The following is a 21912-nucleotide window of genomic DNA, read 5'->3' as shown; positions in this document are numbered from 1 at the left end:
TGCCAAACACTTTCCACGCAGTCAGTGACAGCTGTGCTTTTGTCTTGTGTTAAGAGCAAAACTATGGTTTCCATAAACAAACCTAATGACGAATGATAATTTTTAAAAACCTTGTTCTTGGATAGTAAAGAAAGAAAGAAAGAACTTGCATTTCTATAGCACCTTTCACGACCTCAGGACGTCCCAAAGAGCTTTACAGCCAATGAAGTACTTTTTTGAAGTATAGTCACTGCCGTAATGTAAGAAATGGGGCAGCCAATTTGGGCACAGCAAGCTCCCACAAACAGCAACGATATAAATGACCAGATAATCTGTTTTAGGTGTTGGTTGTGGGATAAATATTGGTCAGGACACCGGGGCGAACTCCCCTGCTCATCTTCGAATAATGCCATGGGATTTTTTACATCCACCTGAGAGGGCAGTGGGCCTTGGTTTGACGTCTCATCCGAAAGATGGCACCTTCGACAGTGCAGCACTCCCTCAGTAAAGCAACAGCAGTGGGACAAGGAAAAACACGATCTATTTATTGACTAAAAAGATATACTTCAAAGCTTAAAATTCAGGAAACCTCGGGGATTATATAACAAAAATTCAGTTGACCGGGATGGTGAAGGATACTGATTGAAATCTGAGGATTGTCTGATGTTTCTAATCATCGATTTCTTTGTACCCTCTGGAAAATGCAGAATTAATGACAAATGAAAGCACAAACAGGAGACTCTATATGAAAAACGACAATGGCACAGACAACCAGCTTATTAGTTCTGATAATTTATCATGTTGTATTCACCTGCTGAGTCGAGCAACATGTGATGAATAGAGTGACAAAATTGAACTTTCTCAATGAAAGGTGGTGATATAACATGAACATTAACAATCCCATTAGGCATCTATCAGCAGGAGGTGATTATTTGAATTCTATTATACATTTTCCACTTGTTCTTCTATTTTTGGTTCCAGCTTCACACCATTGTGGGATTTCACATAAATGCCACTAGATGGCACCATTGAGCTAGTATCCAGAATTATATTCACTGAAACAAAGAGAAAATATTGAAAATACACAGCAGACCAGCCAGCACCTGTAAAGAGATTATGATGTTTTGGGTGTACCCTTCTGAATTGCCAAATATGCTAAATGCTGAAAAAGCAAGAGAGACTGGTGTTTTAATGCGGCTGATTAAAGGCACGACTTGAGACATTTTCTATGGAATTGCCCCTTCACGAAGTTCCATTCTCGAGATCCGATGAGTAGGGAGAAGACTTCAATGTTTCAGCTACTGATTGACTTGCTGTGCAATTCCAGCATTTTAATTCTTTTCTGCTCTTCTATTGGGGAGTTTCATTTACTTGAGGATGGCATTCGGGGTTGAATTCATTTTACAGCAACAGAGACATTTGTTTGCTCGTTGTCCAGGGAATTCACTGGCATCCTATGTAATGTTAAAAAAAAAATCAATGGTACATTTTAAAGAAAAATTATTTCTTGTATTTTGTTCTGTGTTTTCTTAAAAATATCATTAGCGGAAGAGCGAGATGTCCAGCAGAGCCGAAACAATTCCTCACAAAAAGGAAAGGCAAATTGGAAGGCAGGCAAACTTATGTTATCACAGTCACACATCCCCCAAACGCCACTCAAGTGTCAGTAGCAGAGCATTTGGCAGTTGACTGCCCAGTTGTTCTCTCATTCCTAGAATGGTTGAGGGAAGGGACAAAAATCAGTGAAAAAAGACCGTTTAATATTTTAGGCCCAGGCTTCGCTTATGTCACTCGAACTGTGTGCTAAAATGCACTATTGGATTAAAGCACTTGCAACAGCTCCCCTGTTGGCTTGGCAGGTAAATGCACAGCAAGGTGCAATCCTAACCCAGAAAAACCTCAGTTTTAATCCATGGTCTCTGCTTTGTTAGTTGATCTCAGGCTGATGGGGCTACTCTTTGGCTTGAGGGGGGAAAAATTCCCATGCCTAACTGCAATGGGAATTTGCAGTTCGGATGCTCTGCTCAAAAGCGCACATGAGCAGGCATCAGCCGGCTGTGATACCCCTCCCCTCCCACTTACATTATAGTTGAATTGGTCGCCAACACTCACTGCGCAGGTTCACATGTGAAGACTACCTGCTTCAGCAAGGTGTCAAATGGCTGCCACTCCTCAGCACTACAGCAGCACAGGTCAGCAGCTCCAGGAATTTGGGGGAAAATAAAGCATTGCAGAAACCTTATCCTTTTGGAGTAAACTCAGAGGTTCTTGTGAAATAACTGCATTCAGCCAGCAACATATGTTCCATGTAGCAGTTTGTAAAATAGTTTTGACCTCAGTAGTCCCTGTTTTCTTGCACGCTGGCATGTTTTCTTAGGTTAGTTTCACAAACATTGTCAGTTCCTTTAGCACATCTGCTACGACTGATAAGAGGAGAACTTTGAACATTTACTCTCATTAATTTGCTCTCAGATTAAAGAGAAGCTTTGGCTTTCAAATAAATGTACCATAGTTCTGATCTCTGATACCACTAGTAGACATTATTTTTTAAAATGTTATTTATCAACAAAGTCTTGTGCTCATCGAGGCAAAGAATGTCCTTGCTTATGAATGAAACACTTTCCCATTCTGGAGGCCCACTGTCGACATCTCGTACATTGTGTAGTAAACCTTCTATTGCTCTGCTTTAAATATACACCTCTCCCATAATATTATCCCAAACAATTTTCCACTTCCTGCGTTACCTGTCCATTGGAATACTCATATCCAGGACTGACTTGTGCTGAATTGGAGGAAGTTTTGTGCTGTGGGCCCATGCCCATTACGAGCCAATAACAGGATATGCAAATGGCTGAGACTCTGAAACAAAACCAGAAAATGTTGGAAACATACATTGGGCCAGACAGCATCTGAGGAGAGAACAAGCAGATCAACATTTCTAGCAGAACCTGCTTCGGATGAACAAATGTTATAATAGAATCAGAAAAAAGGGGAAGGGGGAACATAAAAAAAACAAATAAACGCAGAGAGGAAATATTGTTGGAATGATTGTTAGATGATGTAAAAGATCGTTTTGACTCGGGCAAAGGAACAAAGTATTAAAGAAATTAGGAACATGTGACTAGCTAAGTGAGTGACATCCTCACTCAAGGGAAAGGCAAATAATTTGGGAGAAATTGAAAACACAGAAATCAGGTCTGAAATTAAAACAGAAAATGCTGTCACAATATCAGTCACTAGGAACTGGCCTGAGACTGCCCAAACTCATTTCACATGGACCTTTAAAGCCAGCAGAGGGAGGAGACTCTCATTCCATCAGTCTTGGCTGGGTTCAAATCCAGGTCCCGGTGGGAAAAGGATACAGTCCTAACCCACTCTCCTACCCAGTTCCCTGGATATGATTATCTTGCGGGGCAACTTGCAATGCAAAAGTGAAAAGTATTGGTGTGAGTGCCAAAAACTTCAGCCTCGATTTTAACCTGGGCCGGAAATAACGGGTGCTGAAGCAGGTGGCGGTCCATTCAGACCCCAGGAACATGAGGCCTGGGTAATTTTAATTCCCAGCTCTCCTCGCACTGACTCCCACTGGAATCTAACGGGGATCATGTGGAGGCCGGTGGGCAGGTGTGGAAAATTGTGGGGGGGGTGCAGGAAATTGGGGGGGGTGCAGGCCGCTGCCGGGGACCTAAGAAATAATCGCAGCAAGATAAGTCAGGAGGGGGCTGGTCCAGGATGACTGCGGCTGGGAGAGGGGGAGGGAAGCCCAGGGTAGAGGAGGCTCACAGTTTCCTAGTTGGGCCAGGGGGTGATCTTAAATTAAAACTTACTCGGGCTTCTTCTGGCCTAATCCTGCTCGTCACCATCTGTTGCTGATAGCTCTGAGACTGTGTGCAATTTGCGCATTTTACGGTTACAATTACGTCGGGGCCCAATATCAGCCATCAGACCCCCCACCAAATTTTAATATTTGAGGGTTTTCTCCATGCTCCCGAAAACTCGGGAGTTAAAATCGGGTGGGAACGCGGTGAGTATCACCTTTTTAATCCCACCTGCACCGTTGCCGTCTGGCGAGCAGGCTTAAAATTGCACCTTTCTGCAACATATTCTTTCCCATTTTGTTCAAACTACTTCATGCCTCTCTCACGGTCTCCGCCCACTGTCTCCTAAAGCCTCACTCCCTCCCTCACTTCTCCTCCATCAACATATCCCTGAACAAAGTTTTTCTCACTCACCCTGAGTGATTATTGAGTGTTTAGTGGCATGACTCAATGTGATGCAAGTTCCATCCAGTTAGTGTGGTCCAACCGACCAACAGAGTCAGCATCCATCTGCCTTTGTCTCACCAAGTCACTACTTTTCAAAAAATACTTTAAAGAAACTCTTCTATATTATTAAAGATCTTGCATGCACTTCCTGCCAATGAACCGTACTTCCTGTTGTCAACATTTTTAGTCACTCTTTTCTGTTAACATTTACTGTTGTAAATTGTCATGTCAACATTTTCTAGTCAATTTTGCTATGTCAACTGTCATGCTGTAACTGCAGGCTATGGTCAATGGTGGCGCTGAGAAGTGAAGTTCTGACGTCTCTCCTAACTCCATCACCATCTTGTGCATAAACTAAAACATATTCATCAACTGATCATGGGCTATTTACTAGTGTTTTATATATTTGTAACCACTTTGTAATCATTGTTTCCTCTGTTCCCCATATATCATGGACTGTTCCCCTAGCCTGAAGGATGGAGATCTGCTCCCAAGCCTCAGCTGTGTAACTGGGTTCTGGCTGCCGAGGATAACTTATCCAATGAACTCCTTTCCATCACTTTAGGGAAAGATATCCTCTCTGCCTGGGGGCGATGACCTGTCTCCTACTTACCAAATGCCGTCAGCTGCCTACGCCCTAAGCTCTGGAATTTCCTCCCTAAATCTCTCCGCCTCTCTACTGCTCTCTCCTTCTTTAAGATGCTCCTTAAAACCTACCTCTTTGACCAAGTTTTTGGTCACTTGTCCTAATATCTCCTTCTATGGCTCGGTGTCAAATTTTGTTTGATAACGCTCCTGTGAAGCGCCTTGGGACGTTTTACTACGTTAAAGGCGCTGTATAAATGCAAGTTGTTGTTGTTGCACCACTGGATCATTTTTTTAAAACAATATTAAGGTAACAATCTAGGCAGAACTCTGTGTTTGAACAAAGCAATGAAAATGCATTAGAATATGTGTTCAAAGAAATCATAAAGATAGCATTACAACAAACCAATTGTTTTTGTGTTATCCAGTTTGGTGCATTCACTCTGTGTGTCCTTTGTTTGTAGGTAATCTGATACTTTCATGTAACAGTGATACACTCAGACCCTGCACAGTAGCTTTGACAAGTAGTTCTCGAGTGGCATCGATTCCGATATCAGGTTACAGTAGTGTCTTCGCTCTAAAAAAGTCTTCGCTCTTCTGTGCTGTTTATATTTTTCACCCTTGTGACAATCTGTGACCAGCGCTGGCCTCACACAGCTGTCAGGAAAATTATGACTTTCTTTTTTTAAAAAAAAAATCTCCTACTGATTTTTTTCCCTCAGCACACTGAAACCCAAATATAGATTTTATTGAGCTTACGTGCGTGCACACTAGTGCTATCACTAGTGATCAAAGTGCAAACCAAGCCAAATCTCAAACACACGTCACATCTTCTGATAACAGGAATCGCTGTGGTAATAGCTTGACAAAATTTACCTCATGGAGAGGACAAGATAAATAATCGCCCTTTCTATGTTTTAGAGCAGGTGTTCAAGTTTTTAGTCTTTGTGGGCTTCTTAGATGTGTACCATGAAGCCTTGTGGCCTGTGCTAATTCAGCCAGCAGCAGCTGAGATGCTACAACTGGTCTCAATGTCTTTGGTTTAGGGCAGGGAAAAAAAATCAGGTTCCACTCGTGCTGTCGATGCAATGACTCCTGCAGGACAGTTCAACTGTGATGCTCTCCATGGTGGAACAGCCTGCCAATACGCATCATCTAGGTTTGGACATAAAGAATGGTGACTTGAATGAGGTAGTTGAGGGTGGCCACATGGCATGAAGGTATGACAAGCTGGCAGCCTCTAGGTGTCTAGAAAATATAAAACCGAAACAAAGCACACAGACTTTCCATTTTATTTTCAACTGAACTTTGACCAAAGTCAGGATGACAGCCAACATATTAACAGCAGTTAATACAACTTCTTTGTAAAGTGAGGTTGGGGAAGGAACTTTGTGTTCCTTAAAGTAGGGGTCAACGTTCAAGATTTCATTTTTTATTTACAAAATCAAACATTCCTTGCTTGAAAAGGAAGTGTTTTGTGATCAACTGTGCAGACAGCCAGCCTTGATGTACGAATCCACACAATGCAATTATCCATAAAAAAATGTTTGGTATCCCTTTTTGTTAGGAAGAAACAATCCCCAAATAAGCTGTAAAGTTCAAGCAATCCCACTGAAAAATCAAAAGCCTTCATCATAAGACCCACTGCAATGTGAACCACATTGTGAGCCAGTGGTTTCAAACAGAACAGTACAACCATATATATGTATATACACACCATGCCGGCTCCTGCCTTCACACTAACCACCACTGCTGCCAAGTGAGCACATTGTCTGCCAAACCATACCAATCATAAGAACATGACGCCACCCGGTCCCATGGTGTAAACACCACACCCAGATCATTTTTGTTCTGCAGGATATCACTACTTACACCTGGCTTTATCTCTAACTTCTGTAGCATTCAAATCCTTTTATGTTTGTGTATTTCGATGGTATAAATGCAATCCATGTCACAGACCCCATGGATATGTTCCTTTCCCAGCACCGTAATAAACTCACAAATTTGCCAGTGCGACCGGTTCATCTTCTATCTGTGGATCTTACCAACTAAGGTGGCTGGTGAACTTAATTCTATGAAGTTTTAATTGCACTTCAGTCATTTAATATTCTGTTTAATTATTATCATTTTGTGGTTACATTTTATCTTTGTTCTGGAAATTGATAATTATCATAGAATCATAGAATTGTTATAGCACCGAAGGAGGCCATTCAGCCCATCGAGCCCATGCCGGCTCTTTGTAAGAGCAATCAAGTTAGTCCCATTCCCCCGCTCTTTCCTCGTAGCCCAGCAATTTTTTTTCCCTTCAAGTATTTATCCAATTCCCTTTTGAATCTGAGATGAGGAGGAATTTCTTCACTCAGAGGGTTGTGAATCTTTGGAATTCTCTACCCCAGCGGGCTGTGGATGCTGAGTCGTTGAGTATATTCAAAGCTGAGATCGATAGATTTTTGGACTCTAAGGGATTTGGGGATCGGGCGGGAAAGTGGAGTTGAGGTCGAAGATCAGTCATGATCTTATTGAATGGTGCAGCAGGCTTGAGGGGCCGTATGGTCTACTCCTGTTCTTATTTCTTATGTTCTTAATCTGCTTTCACCACCTTTTCAGGCAGCGCATTCCAGATCATAACTACTTGCTGCATAAAAAAGATTTTCCTCACATTGGCTTTGGTTCTTTTGTCAATCACCTTAAATCTGTATCCTCTGGTTCGCGACCCTTCCGCCAATGGGAACAATTTCTCTTCATTTACTTTATCTAAACCCTTTGAACACTTCTATCAAATCTCCTCTAATCTTTCTCTGCTCTAAGGCGAACAACCCCAGCTTCTCCAGTCTATCCACGTAACTGAAGTCCTTCATCCCTGGAACCATTCTAGTAAATCTTTTCTGCACCCTCTCTAAGGCCTTCACATCCTTCCTAAAGTGCAGTGCCCAGAATTAGACACAATACTCCAGCTGTGACCGAACCAGTGTTTTATAAAAGTTCAACATAATTTCCTTGCTTTTGTACTCTATGCCTCTATTTATAAAGCCCTGGATCCTGTATGCTTTTTTAACCGCTTTCTCAACCTGTCCTGCCACCTTCAAAGATTTGTGCACATATATCCCCATGTCTCTCTGTTCCTGCACCCGTTGATAATTGTACCATTTAGTTTATATTGCCTCTCCTCATTCTTCCTGCCAAAATGTATCATTTTGCACTTCTCTGCATTAAATTTCATCTGCCTTGTGTCCACCCATCCCACCAGCCTGTCTATGTCTTCTCGAAGTCTATCACTATCCTCCTCACTTTTTACTGCACTTCCAAGTTTTGTGTCAGCTGCAAACTTTGAAATTGTGCCCTGTACGCCTAAGTCCAAGTCATTAATATATATATAAAAAAAGCAGTGGTCCTAGTGCTGACCCCTGGGGAGCACCACTGTACACCTTCCTCCAATCCAAAAAACAACCCTTCACCACTACTCTCTGTTTCCTCTCACTTAGCCTATTTCGTCTCCCAGCTGCCACTGCCCCTTTTATTCCATGGGCTTCAATTTTGCTGACAAGCCTATTATGCGGCATTTCAATCAAAAATGCTTTTTGGAAGTCTATATACATATCGACCGCATTGCCCTCATCAATCATAAGAACATAAGAACATAAGAAATAGGAGCAGGAGTAGGCCAATCGGCCCCTCGAGCCTGCTCCGCCATTCAATAAGATCATGGCTGATCTGATCCTAACCTCAAATTTAAATTCATGCCCAATTTCCTGCCCGCTCCCCGTAACCCCTAATTCCCTTTACTTCTAGGAAACTGTCTATTTCTGTTTTAAATTTATTTAATGATGTAGCTTCCACAGCTTCCTGGGGCAGCAAATTCCACAGACCTACTACCCTCTGAGTGAAGAAGTTTCTCCTCATCTCAGTTTTGAAAGAGCAGCCCCTTATTCTAAGATTATGCCCCCTAGTTCTAGTTTCACCCATCCTTGGGAACATCCTTACTGCATCCACCCGATCAAGCCCCTTCACAATCTTATATGTTTCAATAAGATCGCCTCTCATTCTTCTGAACTCCAATGAGTAGAGTCCCAATTTACTCAACCTCTCCTCATATGTCCACCCCCTCATCCCCGGGATTAACCGAGTGAACCTCCTTTGTACTGCCTCGAGAGCAAGTATGTCTTTTCTTAAGTATGGACACCAAAACTGTATGCAGTATTCCAGGTGCGGTCTCACCAATACCTTATATAACTGCAGCAATACCTCCCTGTTTTTATATTCTATCCCCCGAGCAATAAAAGCCAACATTCCGTTGGCCTTCTTGATCACCTGCTGCACCTGCATACTAACTTTTTGATTTTCTTGCACTAGGACCCCCAGATCCCTTTGTACTGCAGTACTTTCCAGTTTTTTGCCATTAAGATAATAACTTGCTCTCTGATTTTTCCTGCAAAAGTGCATAACCTCACATTTTCCAATATTGTATTGCATCTGCCAAATCTCCGCCCACTCACCCAGCCTGTCTCTATCCCCTTGTAGGTTTTTTTATGTCCTCCTCACTCTCTACTTTCCCTCCCATCTTTGTATCATCTGCAAACTTTGATATGTTACACTCGGTCCCCTCCTCCAAATCGTTAATGTAGATTGTAAAGAGTTGGGGACCCAGCACCGACCCCTGCGGAACACCACTGGCTACTGGTTGCCAGTCCCAGAATGAACCATTTATCCCAACTCTCTGCTTCCTGTTAGATAACCAATCCTCCACCCATGCCAGAATATTACCCCCAATCCAGTGATTCTTTATCTTGAGCAATAATCTTTTATGTGGCACCTTGTCGAATGCCTTCTGGAAGTCTAAATACACTATGTTCACTGGTTCCCCTTTATCCACCCTGTACATTATGTCCTCAAAGAACTCAAGCAAATTTGTCAGACATGACTTCCCCTTCATAAAGCCATGCTGACTTTGTCCTATTAAATTATGTTTATCCAAATGTTCCGCTATTGTCTCCTTAATAATAGACTCCAAAATTTTACCCACCACAGATGTTAGGCTAACTGGTCTATAATTTCCAGCCTTCTACCTACTACCCTTTTTAAATAAGGGTGTTACGTTAGCACTGTGTTACCTCTCTGTTACCTCATCAAAAAATTAACGGAGATTGTGGGATAGCACTCGTTGTAATACACACACCGGGACAACCTCATGGAGCGCAATACAATCAGCGAATCCTTTAACCAGGGAAACAATACATTTTTAATTCACAAATAAAAAAAACAGAAAATGCTGGAAACACTCAGCAGGTCAGGCAGCATCTGTGGAGAGAGAAACAGAGTTAACGACTCAGGTCGATGGCCTTTGTGTGTTCTCATGGGTAAAAGCTGAGCATTTTCAGTTTTTAAAAGATTTTGCTTTTTTTTAAATTGACAGTCGGGTTGGACTGGATTGTTGGTAAACTATAATTGGTGTTCGATTCGAGTGGTGTTCTTTCTAGAGTTTTATTCCAGCTGAAAGTGGGTGGGAAGAGGATGGTAAGTGATGGCTACATTTCGATTCAGCTGATGCGCGGTGTGTGTGTATTTGCTGCTGTTGGGGCACCGTAGCAGCTGGGACTGGGTTGTGTTTGTTACATTGGAAATGTGTCAGTTTCCACCGATGTCTCTTCGTTCCATCGGGGGCCCGCCCACATTTTAAAGTTTAATTCAATCGCATTTTAACCCGAGATCAGAGACACGGCGCCCTTCACAGAGCCCAGGATTTGTTATTTTTGTAACGAGCCGGACGAGGTTCGCGGCCATGGCCGGGTCCCTCCGGCTGCGGCTGCGGGCGGAGGTTCCCCGGACCCTGCTGCCCGGCTGCCCTCTGCCCGATCCAGCAACGCTGAGCAGGTGGCCTCGGGCAACCCTGACGCTGCTGCCGCCGCCCTTGCACTGAGGATCGGCTGCGGGGGGGGGGTTAGCGAAGGTAGCGGACGGATCGGTTATGGTTCGGGATTCGTGCGGGAGCTTCATGGAGCCGGAGCTCGGTATCGGGCCGTTTTTGTTGTTGTGTTTGACTCTCTCGGTGACGGAGGCGAGGACGAGATGGGCTCCGTGTGATAACGGCAAGGTGAGTGGGTAAACCCCGGCCGGAACCAGCTTCAGTTTTGACACTTTCCCTTAAATTTAACAAAAACTCAAAAAAAAAACTTATTTCAATGCAGTTGCCGTTTTAATCACAATATATAGTTACTTCCTTAAAAAAGCTAAAGACCCGAACTAATTTCATTCTAAGTCAAATCTCGTTTTCATTACATAGAATTCCAGAATTTTTCCCAGTGTTTTGGGATCATATTCCATTCCTTTTCAATGAAAACAGTGGCCGTGGCCGGTCAGCATTATTGAAGGGTCAATTTAACTGGGTGACATTCCTATTAGAATTAGTTGCAGCAGTGACAAATGCAGTGGCTTGTTCTTTGGCTTAGCTGTTGGGTAATGTCAATGAAATGTCTGTATTCTCCCGATTGTTCGTGATAATTGGTTAAAATGCATTGCTCAGGACCGAATTGCTGACCACTGTTGTGTAGCTTTGCCTGCTTGTAATCACTTCACATTTGTGATGCCCTTTTTTTCAAGTTTAAGCTTGAAGTGGATTTGCCAGCAGCGGAAGAGTTTATCTGCCCCAGACCCAACTGGGCACTTCCAGAAATGGTAATGTATAAAGTTTTTTTGTTCTTGTTTGTTTTCTTGCTGATACCAAATGAATAATGCATAAAGCTACTGATGTTAGGACTAGACCTGACTAAACCCAGTAATTACCTCCTGAAAGAGGAATTAAAAACTAAGCCTAAACCCAGTGAATTCCCTTGATGCCATGCTGTGCCACTTTCCTTGTTTGATGCAGGGAGCTCTTTATCTTCCCCCTCTGTACCAATAAGCACACTTTCTGTCACCTGGGACATAATCAGTGGGCAGAAAAATGTAACCCACTAGTAAAACAATTTGAATTTTTTTTGTTGCTTGATCTGTATGGTATATATAATGCTTCTGTTTCACCTTTTGACCTGTGTTTTCAACATCCATCAGGTAATTCCAAGTGTGGCCAAAGTATATCCTGAACAGGTATGAATAAATACTACTGACACATTGATTTGTTTGTATTCATTAAATCTTGGTACTTCTGGGCTCTGGAAAGGAAAACAATTGGACATGGATACCACTCCTGATCACTATCCAGTGACCCCCCCCTTCCCATTGAAAAGTTAATGTGTGTAGATATCGGGTGAAGATGGCATTGGGTTTTGGCTTTGATGTCCCTCAAGGTCAAATCACATCCCAGCCTGAAGGATGGTCATTTGTGCAATGTACCAGAGAGTGGCTGGCACCTGTGGAACCACACTGCATTTATACAGAGACAGGCCCCATGACCAAAATTTAACATAAACGATAGATTGAAGTGTTTTCTATATACCAGATAAAAGAATCCTGTTTAACCAGTAATTCTAATTCTCAAAATACAAGGAGTTCCCTTTAAGGACAAGTTCCATCTGCCAAGAAAAATCTTCCTCATCATTATTAGTAGCTCACTTTTATAAAAAGAAAATAGGCCTATTAAATTGGAGGGGGAGAGAGAAATAGGATTTGATTTTTCACAATTGATATTTAGATAATTTAATAAGTAACATATCAACAATCACATTTGGAAAGGTCATAATCCAGGTTCCTAATGCACACCCCAATGAGTTGCAATGTATCACTTGTATGTCACTTTGGGAATTTTTAATATAATGTTCTTTTATTATAAAATCCACAATACAGTAAAGTGCTGGTCTTCATGTAGAGTAATGTGATGTGATTTGTTTCAAATTGTTCTGGTCCCTGGAGTCATGGCACAGCATTCCTGTAGTCGTGACTGTCTCTCAATCTGTTGAATATGACTCATGCCAAATGGGCAGCCAACGAGCAGAACCAGTTCTCCGATTTGTTGTGCACATTCACTCATGGTATAAAATCAGGTTAAATCTGCCCTGGAAATATGTTTTAACAGTTGGTCTGATCAGTTTTGTTTTCCAACTGCAGCAAGCTGACACATGGAGGGAAAAATGGACTTCTTAGGATTAAGATCTATTAATTATTTTAAAAATTATGGTCCTAACGATCTGTGCTAGTTCTGCCAAAGTTAAGATGGGAGGCGTACGAGGGAACAGCCTGGAACTAGTTAGTTGCCATAGTTGCACAGGCATCTGCCATTCTTATGCAAAACAAGAAACCTTCGCCCGATCCCACAAAGTTCACGTTTTCTGGGAAGCGCCCCCCCACCCCCCCCCCCCCCCACCATGGATTTTTAGGCCTGTATTTGTGGTAAATTGGTATTATGCATATCAATGGTGCTGGGAAACACTTTTGGCACCCAGTGTTGGCATCAAGCATTTCTAGGTTATTTTCAGCATGCTTTGATGCAGGGTAAAGTCCCTTCTGTTCTGCCTCAACACCATCCCTTAACCCCAGCCTTAAGTAACCATATCCTTTTGTGACATTTTCCATAATAAGGATGTCAGCCTTGACTCAGTGATAGCATTCTTGCCTCTGAGTCAGGTGCTCATGGGTTCAAGCCCCACCCCACAGACTTTTGTACACAATCTGGGCCGACACTTCAGCGCAGCACCGAAGGAGTGCTGCAGTGTCGGAGGTGCCATCTTTCAGATAAGAATTTAAACTGATGACCGAGTGGACGTAAAAGATCTTGTGGCACTATTTGAAGACGAGCAGAAGTTCTCCCGGTGTCCTGGCAAACATTTATTCCTCAACCAACTAGGCCTGCAACTAACTAGTTTCAGGGTGTTCTCTCGTACACCTGGCATAGTCAACCAGCATCAATAAAACAGATCTGATTATCTCATTGCTGTTTTGGGATCTTGCTGTGCACACATTGGCTACTGCATTTCCCTACAACAGTGACTACACATCAAAAGATACTTAATTGGCTGTAAAGTGCTTTGGGTCGTGAAAGGTGGTATAGAAATGAAAGTTCTTTCTTTCTCATCCCTGCAAGTGATAAGAGGAAGATGATCCACTATTTAAACATCAGTAATAACAAGTAATCATTCCCATGGGAAGTGTTAATCACACAATAAAACAATTCTTACCATTTCACTGGAAGCCTTTCTGAGTCAGGTTGACAACTTGTGTCCGTTTTGGCCAGTGTTTTGCTGTGGAGTCAACAGGGACAGAATGGCGATTTCCCCAAGTGCATGCCACATAAGACCTTCACAATCAACAGACAGGAAACCTCGACCCCATTAGTCTTAGCTAGCTTGCAAGTGTGAAAGGACAGTGTGCTAACCCACCCAAATAACCAGTTATCTGGCTATTTACAGGTCTTAATACACAGCTCAGTAACTTGCAGGCTAACTCAGAATCTGGCTGGTTTTCCAGTTCAAAAATAAGTTTTTCCCCTGAGGCAGATTTTGTTATTTTGACAAGAGTGTTAAAGAAGCAAGTAAGACCCGTTTGACACAAAGGTGCTTTCTTTCTTCACAGGAGGCTGCTCGTGTGTGCATGGATGTGCGGATTGAATACAATAAGCGAATTCCAACCAGGTACTCAGAGGTGACAATGCATGATGTTAAAGACCAAAACCTTTTAATATCTTTTCCCTCTCAGTTTAAACTTAAAATAAAATCAGATAGATGAGGGTGTGCTGCAGAATAGTCCAAGCCATGAGTTAAAACTAGTGTAAAATCTGCATCATTGCCAAGTGCAATGTAAGTGCAGAATCAGTTACAGGCCGACTCTTGTACATCAGCTTTTTAAAAACAGATTTGCATTTCTATTGTACCCAATATAACATTTATCAGGAACATCGCAAAGTGCTTCACATAATGCATCAATTATTTTGAAGTACAATCACTGTTTCTGGAGGCAAACATGGCAGCCAATTTGCATGCACCAAGATCCCACAGATATCAGGGAAATGTGCAGCTAATCTACACATTGTGCTGGACAGAGACGCCATGCAGACCGTACTCTGCAATCCTATCCAAAATTGGGCAGGATTGAGGTGGAAATTGTTGCAAAATTTGGGTGATGGTGCCGACCGCCACCTCACTGGCCTGACCAGGATTTCCCTCCCCATCCCACCCTTGCCCTCGCTGCTCCTTTCCCACCACCAAATGCAGTGGTGCAGCTCCTGGATCTGCAGTGGATTTTGTTTCTCCCCAGTTACCACCTTTCCCGGACTGCCATGTGAAAAGTTGCAGTCGGCTGTGAGAAGTGGCATGAAGGCTGTTCCCCCATTGGAGGGAGAGGGTCTTGTCGCATTCTCGTCTTCCTCCATTCAGCCCCAGAGACTTACTTGCTGAAGGCCTTGGCCTTTGCTGAAGTTTTCTCGGTCGCTCTTGATGGGTGCCCTTTTGATGGTGGGAATCTCGCTGGGAGCCTGTCATGCTTATGTAACGAGCCCTAACCCAAGGAAATGGATTGGGGCCAAGGCAGATTTGGAGGGTAAACTAAATTTTTTTTTTATTCTTGTAAAGATTTTTACTAAATGGGATAGAGTTTACGGTAGCACAAAACTAAACATTGCTCCACTTGGGACCTGAAGGCCTTTCTGGTTGAGACTCAGTGGCTTATGATATCTGTCCATGTGCTCTGCATTGGCAGGGAGTTGGGACCAAAAACGGCACAGTGCAAACATTTTGCTTTTCATAATTATCTTTTTGGACAAGCTTTTAGATGTAGTGATGACAAAGCAACACCTCCAAGTCTTTCAATAAGGAGGTGCAAATCTTACAAGTATTAATTTATTTTTGCAATAATACATTAACAATGTGGTTAACAGAACAGTTGAAGTGTTATTTACATTTTATTAAAGGCCCTTTTTTAAAAGTCAATAAATTAACTGGTACGCTGGTGAATTCTGCAAACGGCAAGACTGTGTCGTCGATAAAGCAGCATTTTCTGTTTGTTGAGGTCGTTTCTCACAGTCCTGATACTTTTGATGAGCTGTATCAATTTGCAAGATGTTAACAGACCAGCTGATCATTTGAGGGAGAGAACCGTTATCATAGCACGTTGCTAATACACTTTGTCATTGTTTACTTTAACCCTTTCTCTGTTTCTTTTTGAACTGGATAGTGGTGTGCATCGACCCAAATGGGCAACGTATGGTGAATATGTGTATGTCCCTCCGCAGCGCTGGCTCCACAACCTGCAGGTATTGGATCATTCATTTATATTTTTTAAGCTTGTTTTTTTTGCAAAGGGAACTTTAGCCTCAAGTATTTTAGGTGTCAAAATGCACAAATTGGGGGTGAGGAGGAGGAGGAGGATGGGGGTGGGGGGAGGGGGTGGGGGAGGAGGAGAGGGAGGGGGAGGGGGAGAAGAATTTCATGACCCCCATTCACAGGGAGCACAGGTTAGAGAATTGGGGGGGACGAAGTGTTATTTCCAACCCACGCTTCCTGCAGGCAGTATTGGCCATCTATTAGTGTTTATTTCTAGCAGTCTCATTGGCTGTTATTAAGCATGTGGCTGACCTGATTGTTCCATGTTTGATTGGCAGGACTCTGGACTAATGGCGATAAATGTAATTTGCCACTCCTAGCAGTCATTTGGCAGCTTTCACTCAGGCCGAACGCCCTACTCCAGCTCTCTTCCTGCCTCTGGTTCCCATAAGCAACACCACAGGACTCCTACTAGGCCATAATTTTGTATTTCGGGTTAAATGTTACTCATAAATTATAGTTCATTTGTTTTCATATTAGTTAAATAGTTTGCTCTGTTTTCTTGTGTAGCGTGGCGGGATAGCTTTCCTTTATCATCCGTGTGTGCATCCCAGATTGAAGGAGCAGCTCTCCCTACTGGCGCGAGCATGCATTTACAAGCACATCATCACACCACACCTCAATCTGAGTCAGGAACGGGTAAGCATCTCTTTTACTAGCATTACGAGAGATGTACATGTGTAGGATTTAAGATCAAATGCCTCCCATTTCTACCAATGATCCACTGTTGAAAATCATAATGTTATGATTTCCACAAAGTCAAACTATGGATTCATGTATTGTTCAGTGGGCTGGGGATGAAGTTATATTGTACCAGGTTTGACCATAACTGGACCCTGCCCTCCTATTGCCAAGAAACACAGCTGAATGTTGGAGTAAAAAGTATCTGATTTCAAAACCTACAATGTTTACTATAAATGTTAAGTGTCCATCTGTTTCAGTGTGAACTATTAGGGCAATTGTGTGTGTGGACTTGCGCTTACCAGGATGTGGCTTAAGAGTTTGAGTGAGACAGGGACCTGTCACATCAGCAATAGGAGAAAGTGTAAGTAGATGAGCATGGACGTACAATAGTCCCTCAACCAATGGAACAAAATGACACAGGTTTGATTTTACCTCCCACTCTCCTCAGTTCCTGAGCTGAGTTGTCTGCAGCAGGTAGGGAAAAATTGGATGGAGGAGACCTGCCAGGTTGTATTGGCCCCCTATCCATCCCTTCAGAGAGAAAATTAAGGGTACTTGATAAGCAGCAAAAACATAGTAGAACGGACTAGAATATGTTAATCATTCTGTCTTCAACACACTGCTTTTAACCAGGTTTATTTAGTTCTACTTTACTTTTACAGCCTCTGGCCCTGGTTACATGGGGTAAAAGTCTGGAAATGGCACAGATTAACCTATCAGAAGCTGTTAACTGGCTAAGGAAGAGTGTAAGCCGGTCACATAACTCTGAAATGAAAGACGACGGCGTTTATAATTACCTGCTGATCTGGAAAGCAAAGTTGGTGTCAGATAACAATGACAGAGTTGTCTGTCCTGAAAACAGAGTGAAGGTAAACTGACCCATGAGCAAAATGAGAGATAAACTGAGTCACTGTCAGTTCGCTTGCTTCAGAGTTGCTGTCTCAGTAACTGAACCTTTAGCTGACACAATATATCGAGTTGCTGATGCAGATTTAGCATGTCACTAATTGCTTAGTTGCTAGGATACACATGACCAACATGAAAGGCAGACTTGAGAGTCAATCCAGGTTAGGATTCAAAATTCCTGCTATTAGACTTGTAAAAGCTAAGGCCGATCAATTGGCCCATTCCACATGCACTGTTTCTTATTCAATCATTGTTTTTGCACATGATTCTTGTAGTTTGATCAAAATTAATATGATGGATGATTTTTTTTCATTGTGGGTAATTAACACTAGTGCAGTGCAAAAGACAGTATTAGCCAAGGCAACAGTAGGGGTGCTACAAATAGCCTTAAGCACTCTTGGGCATTAAGGGGGGGGGGGCGATGGGGAAATCAGCCAGAATTCACAGCTATCATGACCTTACTGGAAAACATGCATGTCAGGTGAGGATAGATTGGGACTCAACTGTCGTGCTGCACCCCATCTTGAATAGCCTGCTCACACTCACGATCTAGGCTCACACATGAAACATGGTCACAGTACTGGCTTCTGAAGCCAGTACTAAGTGTTATCCTCAACATGAGTAATCACCTACAGGAGAAAAGGAAGGAAAAATTGTTCATGTTTTCTTTTTGGCCTTTAATATTGAGCATAATTTTTATTGCTCCCTCATAAGGTGGTCTCACCATCTGTATCCGTCATAAAATGTAAACAGTCACAGTGAATTATAATTTACTGAACATATGTAGGTGAAATGCTTGATCACTAAGGTTACCATGGGTTGGGGTTCCTGTCCACTATCTGACAGTTTGTTCAATCATGTCATCACTATTGTTAAAAAAAAGTTATACTGAATAAAGTCTATCTTTCTCCCCCCCCCCCCACCCCCAGTGCTGTTTAACATTGTTGGACATAAGATTGAGAAAATGAAAGAACCTAAATATCTTTAAAGGAATAAATCAGCGTTAAACACTTCTCAATTTAAATTTAACAAGGTCCCTTTTTTTGTTATTTATATTCCTTAGTTCAAGTTATTGGATAATTCCTTTTTAAGAATTAAAATTACTTTGAATTAGTATTAAGGATTTATTTCACTTTGAATGTTCAGTACAGTATTATATTTTTCCAGAAACCATTAACATATTTCCAACAAAATTAATATAGAGTACTTTTTAGTAGTTATATTGATCTCAAAACTATTTCATTGGCTGTAAAACACTTGGGACGTCCTCAGGTCATGAAGGGCACCATATAAATGCAATTTTGTTCTCACACAAATGAAACTTTGGCAGTGAAGGAGTTATAGCACAGATAATAATGTTGGTTTCTGACTTACTACACATTGCCATTTAGCAATTTAAAAATACATAAAATTGTAATTTTCTTCAGCAGAAACTGCAACGCTACTTTAAGAAAAGTGACCTTCAGTCGGCAATAAGAAAATGGAATAAAGTTGGAGAAAACATGCTGAGCAAAGGACTGCATAATGGACATGTAATTTTGAGAAGGAAAAGAAACTCTGGGAACAGTGAACCTATTCAAACCAGCAAACCAACAGCAGGGGTACCTGTGCAGAAAAAGCAGCAAGGTGAGGATTCTGCAGGGAATACTATTGTTGTAAATCCACCAGTAAATGCTGTGCCATTGTCTAGTGGACAACCAAAGTTAATAAGGAGACAGCCCCGAGCTACCATTGTGCCAACAGTAATTGCTCGAGATTCTGAACAACCCACGGGGGATGAAAGTAAGACTAATGCAAGCCAAGAGACAAAGAGGGGACACTACGAAATTGGAGGTGAACAGAACAGAAATGAAAATGGATCGGAGGCCATATTATGGAAAGAAGTCACAATATCACCAGATATTGATCAACCCCACCAAACGCACAACACTTCAGATTCTTCATTGGATTCACAAGTGAAAGCTCATTCGACTAATAGTGAAAATAATCCTCCACAAGAACAGATTAAAAGTGGTGGAAGAATTATTGGCAAAGTTAACAACCAGATGGTTGAAACCTCTACCTTTCAGGAACAGCAGAAAGCCAAAATTGTTGTTCATACCAACCATGTTGTAGACAGTCAAGGTCGCAATGGGGACACAGGTCAAATGCTTAAGAATGGGAGCAAAGTAAGTGGGAAAAATGTAAAACCTCTGCAGCCACTCCAGAATTTAGAAACCGCTTCCAAAAATGACATTGAAACTAAGCAAAATGAGGATATTGATAAAAGATACACTGGAGAGATGGGTAGTGACAGAACAGTGCAAAAAGTGGATGTAAAGGAACCAGATTCCTCAAAGACAAATGAGACCTTGACTCAGAATGCTCAGGATAATCATAACCACAATGAAACAGCAGCGGTGGATTCTGAGAACATTAAGTGCAAATGTGAAGATGGGGCATCCCAGAATGTACAGATTGCTCCTGATGGTGCAGATTCAAATAATTTGAAGGCAGGGGCCCTTCAGAAAACACAACACCAACTTGAAGACAGGACATTGTATGTACCAACTCCACGAACAGAGGAAGCAGCTTGGGCTGCTGCTGCACTCACATTTCTCTTTGTGTTCCTTACAGTGGCAGTGTTGTATACAAGGCTGTACAGAAAATTCGTAAAGAGTGACAGTTTATACTGGGCACCAGTTCCAGGCATTGATGGGCAAGAAAGTGTAGCAGGTGAAATTTTTTAAAAAAATGTTATCTATCCTTAAATTTAGAATGGGAAACATTTTGGTGGAGAAAAAAAGAGGCGTTGTCTTGAGATAACAGTATCTGCAGCTCCTGCCATTACACAATTTGAGCTGCTTTGGCAGTAAGTAGCAGTCGTGGCATCTTCAGGAGGAGTGAATTAGCCAATGCTATTCTGCTGGTCCCAACTCAAGTGGCAGCTGGACAAAAGGAGAGCTTTGATGCAGATATGGGAGCAGGAAGCCCACACATGCACCTGCTTTCTTAGAAACTGTTTGGAATTAAGAGAGAGAAATTTAGCCCCAGCACTCGAATGGGTCAAGGCACCATCTTGAGGTAAAGAGAGTCAGGAGGTTCATGACTTCCATTGTGTTGAATCAGAAAGAGGTCAAAATTGAAAAGGGAGCATCCCAGTCATTCCCAAGTTCAAGGTGTGCATACTTGAGTGTATCTCGCACACAACTGGTATAGCCATCTGTCACCAAATCTGGCTGGACGACATCAAGCTTTACCAGCCCTCACTCTCCTCTGCCAAAACCACCCACTCTCTGGAATCTTCCTGGAAAGCAAAAGTAACACCAAGACAGAGACCATCTATTCAGCTTCCCCCTTGCCCATCAAACATCCATCTCCCCTCCCCCACCCCAACAACCTCTCCCTCATCTCGACCCAACCTCCCGCTGATCATCCAACTTCCCTTCCTGTCCCTATGCTAGCTGACATTGTAAATGGTTTCCTGTTCTCAGGCATGGTCTTCCTCCCTTTTAAAACTGCTGTCATTGCCAACCCTTGACCCCTCTGTCCTTGCAAATTACCACTCCATCATCAACCTTTGTTTCTTCTCCAAAGTCCTTGAGCCTGTTGTCATCTCCCAGATTCATGCTCATCTCTCCCACAACTCCATATGAACCTCTCCAGTCAGGTTTCTGTGTTTCCCACAGCCCTAACCAAAAGTCAAAAATGACTGGGGTGCCTGTGTTGTCAAGCTGTTTGTTCGACCTGGTCTTGGATGAGCTGCAATTTCCTCCATCGAAAATTTCGGAAGACCGAAGCCATCGTCATCAGCTCCCGTCACTGACACTCTCCCCTCATATCCGATTCTTTTCCTCACTTTGACCAGTGTCTCGGTCTGAACCAGACTATTTGCAACCTCAGCGTCCTATTCAACCCTGAGCTGAATCTCTTGTAATATCTCTTCCTATAACTCAGCATCCATTGTTTTCTTTACACCTCTGTAAAACATCTTAGAATGTTTTTCTATACTAAAGGCACCAAATCGATACAAGTTGTTGTTCCAGATGCTGAGGATTTGTTTGCTGTGGAAGTCCACTATAATAGATTGTCTTGCTAATAAAACTCAAGGAAAGGGTTATGGTCGTAGAGAGTGGTACAGGACTAGATAAAAGTGATGGTACTATCGAGGGTGAGTGGATAGGATTAAACTCTGCGTGAGTCATCACAGATTCAGTGCAAAAGGTAGGCTAGCACTGGACCTCAAGAGCAAAACATTGAGGTTTGAAGGT

At 42.4% G+C, this 21912-nt stretch overlaps 1 protein-coding gene and 1 long non-coding RNA gene across 4 annotated transcripts in view; one reads left to right on the top strand and one right to left on the bottom strand.

The window, feature by feature from the left end:
• The window catches only part of LOC137344965 (uncharacterized), a 40052-nt gene that overhangs the window by 15656 nt on the left and 2484 nt on the right, over window positions 1–21912 (top strand). Inside the window, exons 1-8 of one of the 3 annotated variants that reach the window (XM_068008271.1) lie at window positions 10412–10917; window positions 11424–11498; window positions 11874–11909; window positions 14328–14386; window positions 15924–16002; window positions 16583–16711; window positions 17419–17625; window positions 19093–20377. In XM_068008271.1, coding sequence (XP_067864372.1) covers window positions 10792–10917; window positions 11424–11498; window positions 11874–11909; window positions 14328–14386; window positions 15924–16002; window positions 16583–16711; window positions 17419–17625; window positions 19093–20377 — 1996 coding nt within the window. In that variant the 5' untranslated portion in view covers window positions 10412–10791. Of the gene's footprint in view, window positions 1–10411; window positions 10918–11423; window positions 11499–11873; window positions 11910–14327; window positions 14387–15923; window positions 16003–16582; window positions 16712–17418; window positions 17626–19089; window positions 20378–21912 lie in introns of those variants that run through there. The other 2 variants (XM_068008270.1, XM_068008272.1) reach the window with 2 other exon arrangements.
• On the bottom strand, window positions 717–6866 carry LOC137299274 (uncharacterized). The gene is made up of 3 exons (XR_010957861.1): window positions 6830–6866; window positions 2724–2838; window positions 717–1433 (listed from the first exon to the last, which is right to left on the bottom strand). It is a non-coding gene; the product is annotated as an uncharacterized lncRNA (long non-coding RNA).

The sequence above is a fragment of the Heptranchias perlo genome, chromosome 28, assembly GCF_035084215.1.
Source record: "Heptranchias perlo isolate sHepPer1 chromosome 28, sHepPer1.hap1, whole genome shotgun sequence".
NCBI lineage: Eukaryota > Metazoa > Chordata > Chondrichthyes > Hexanchiformes > Hexanchidae > Heptranchias > Heptranchias perlo.
Note: the sequence above shows the minus strand (reverse complement) of the source record. Positions and strands in the feature narration are given on the sequence as shown.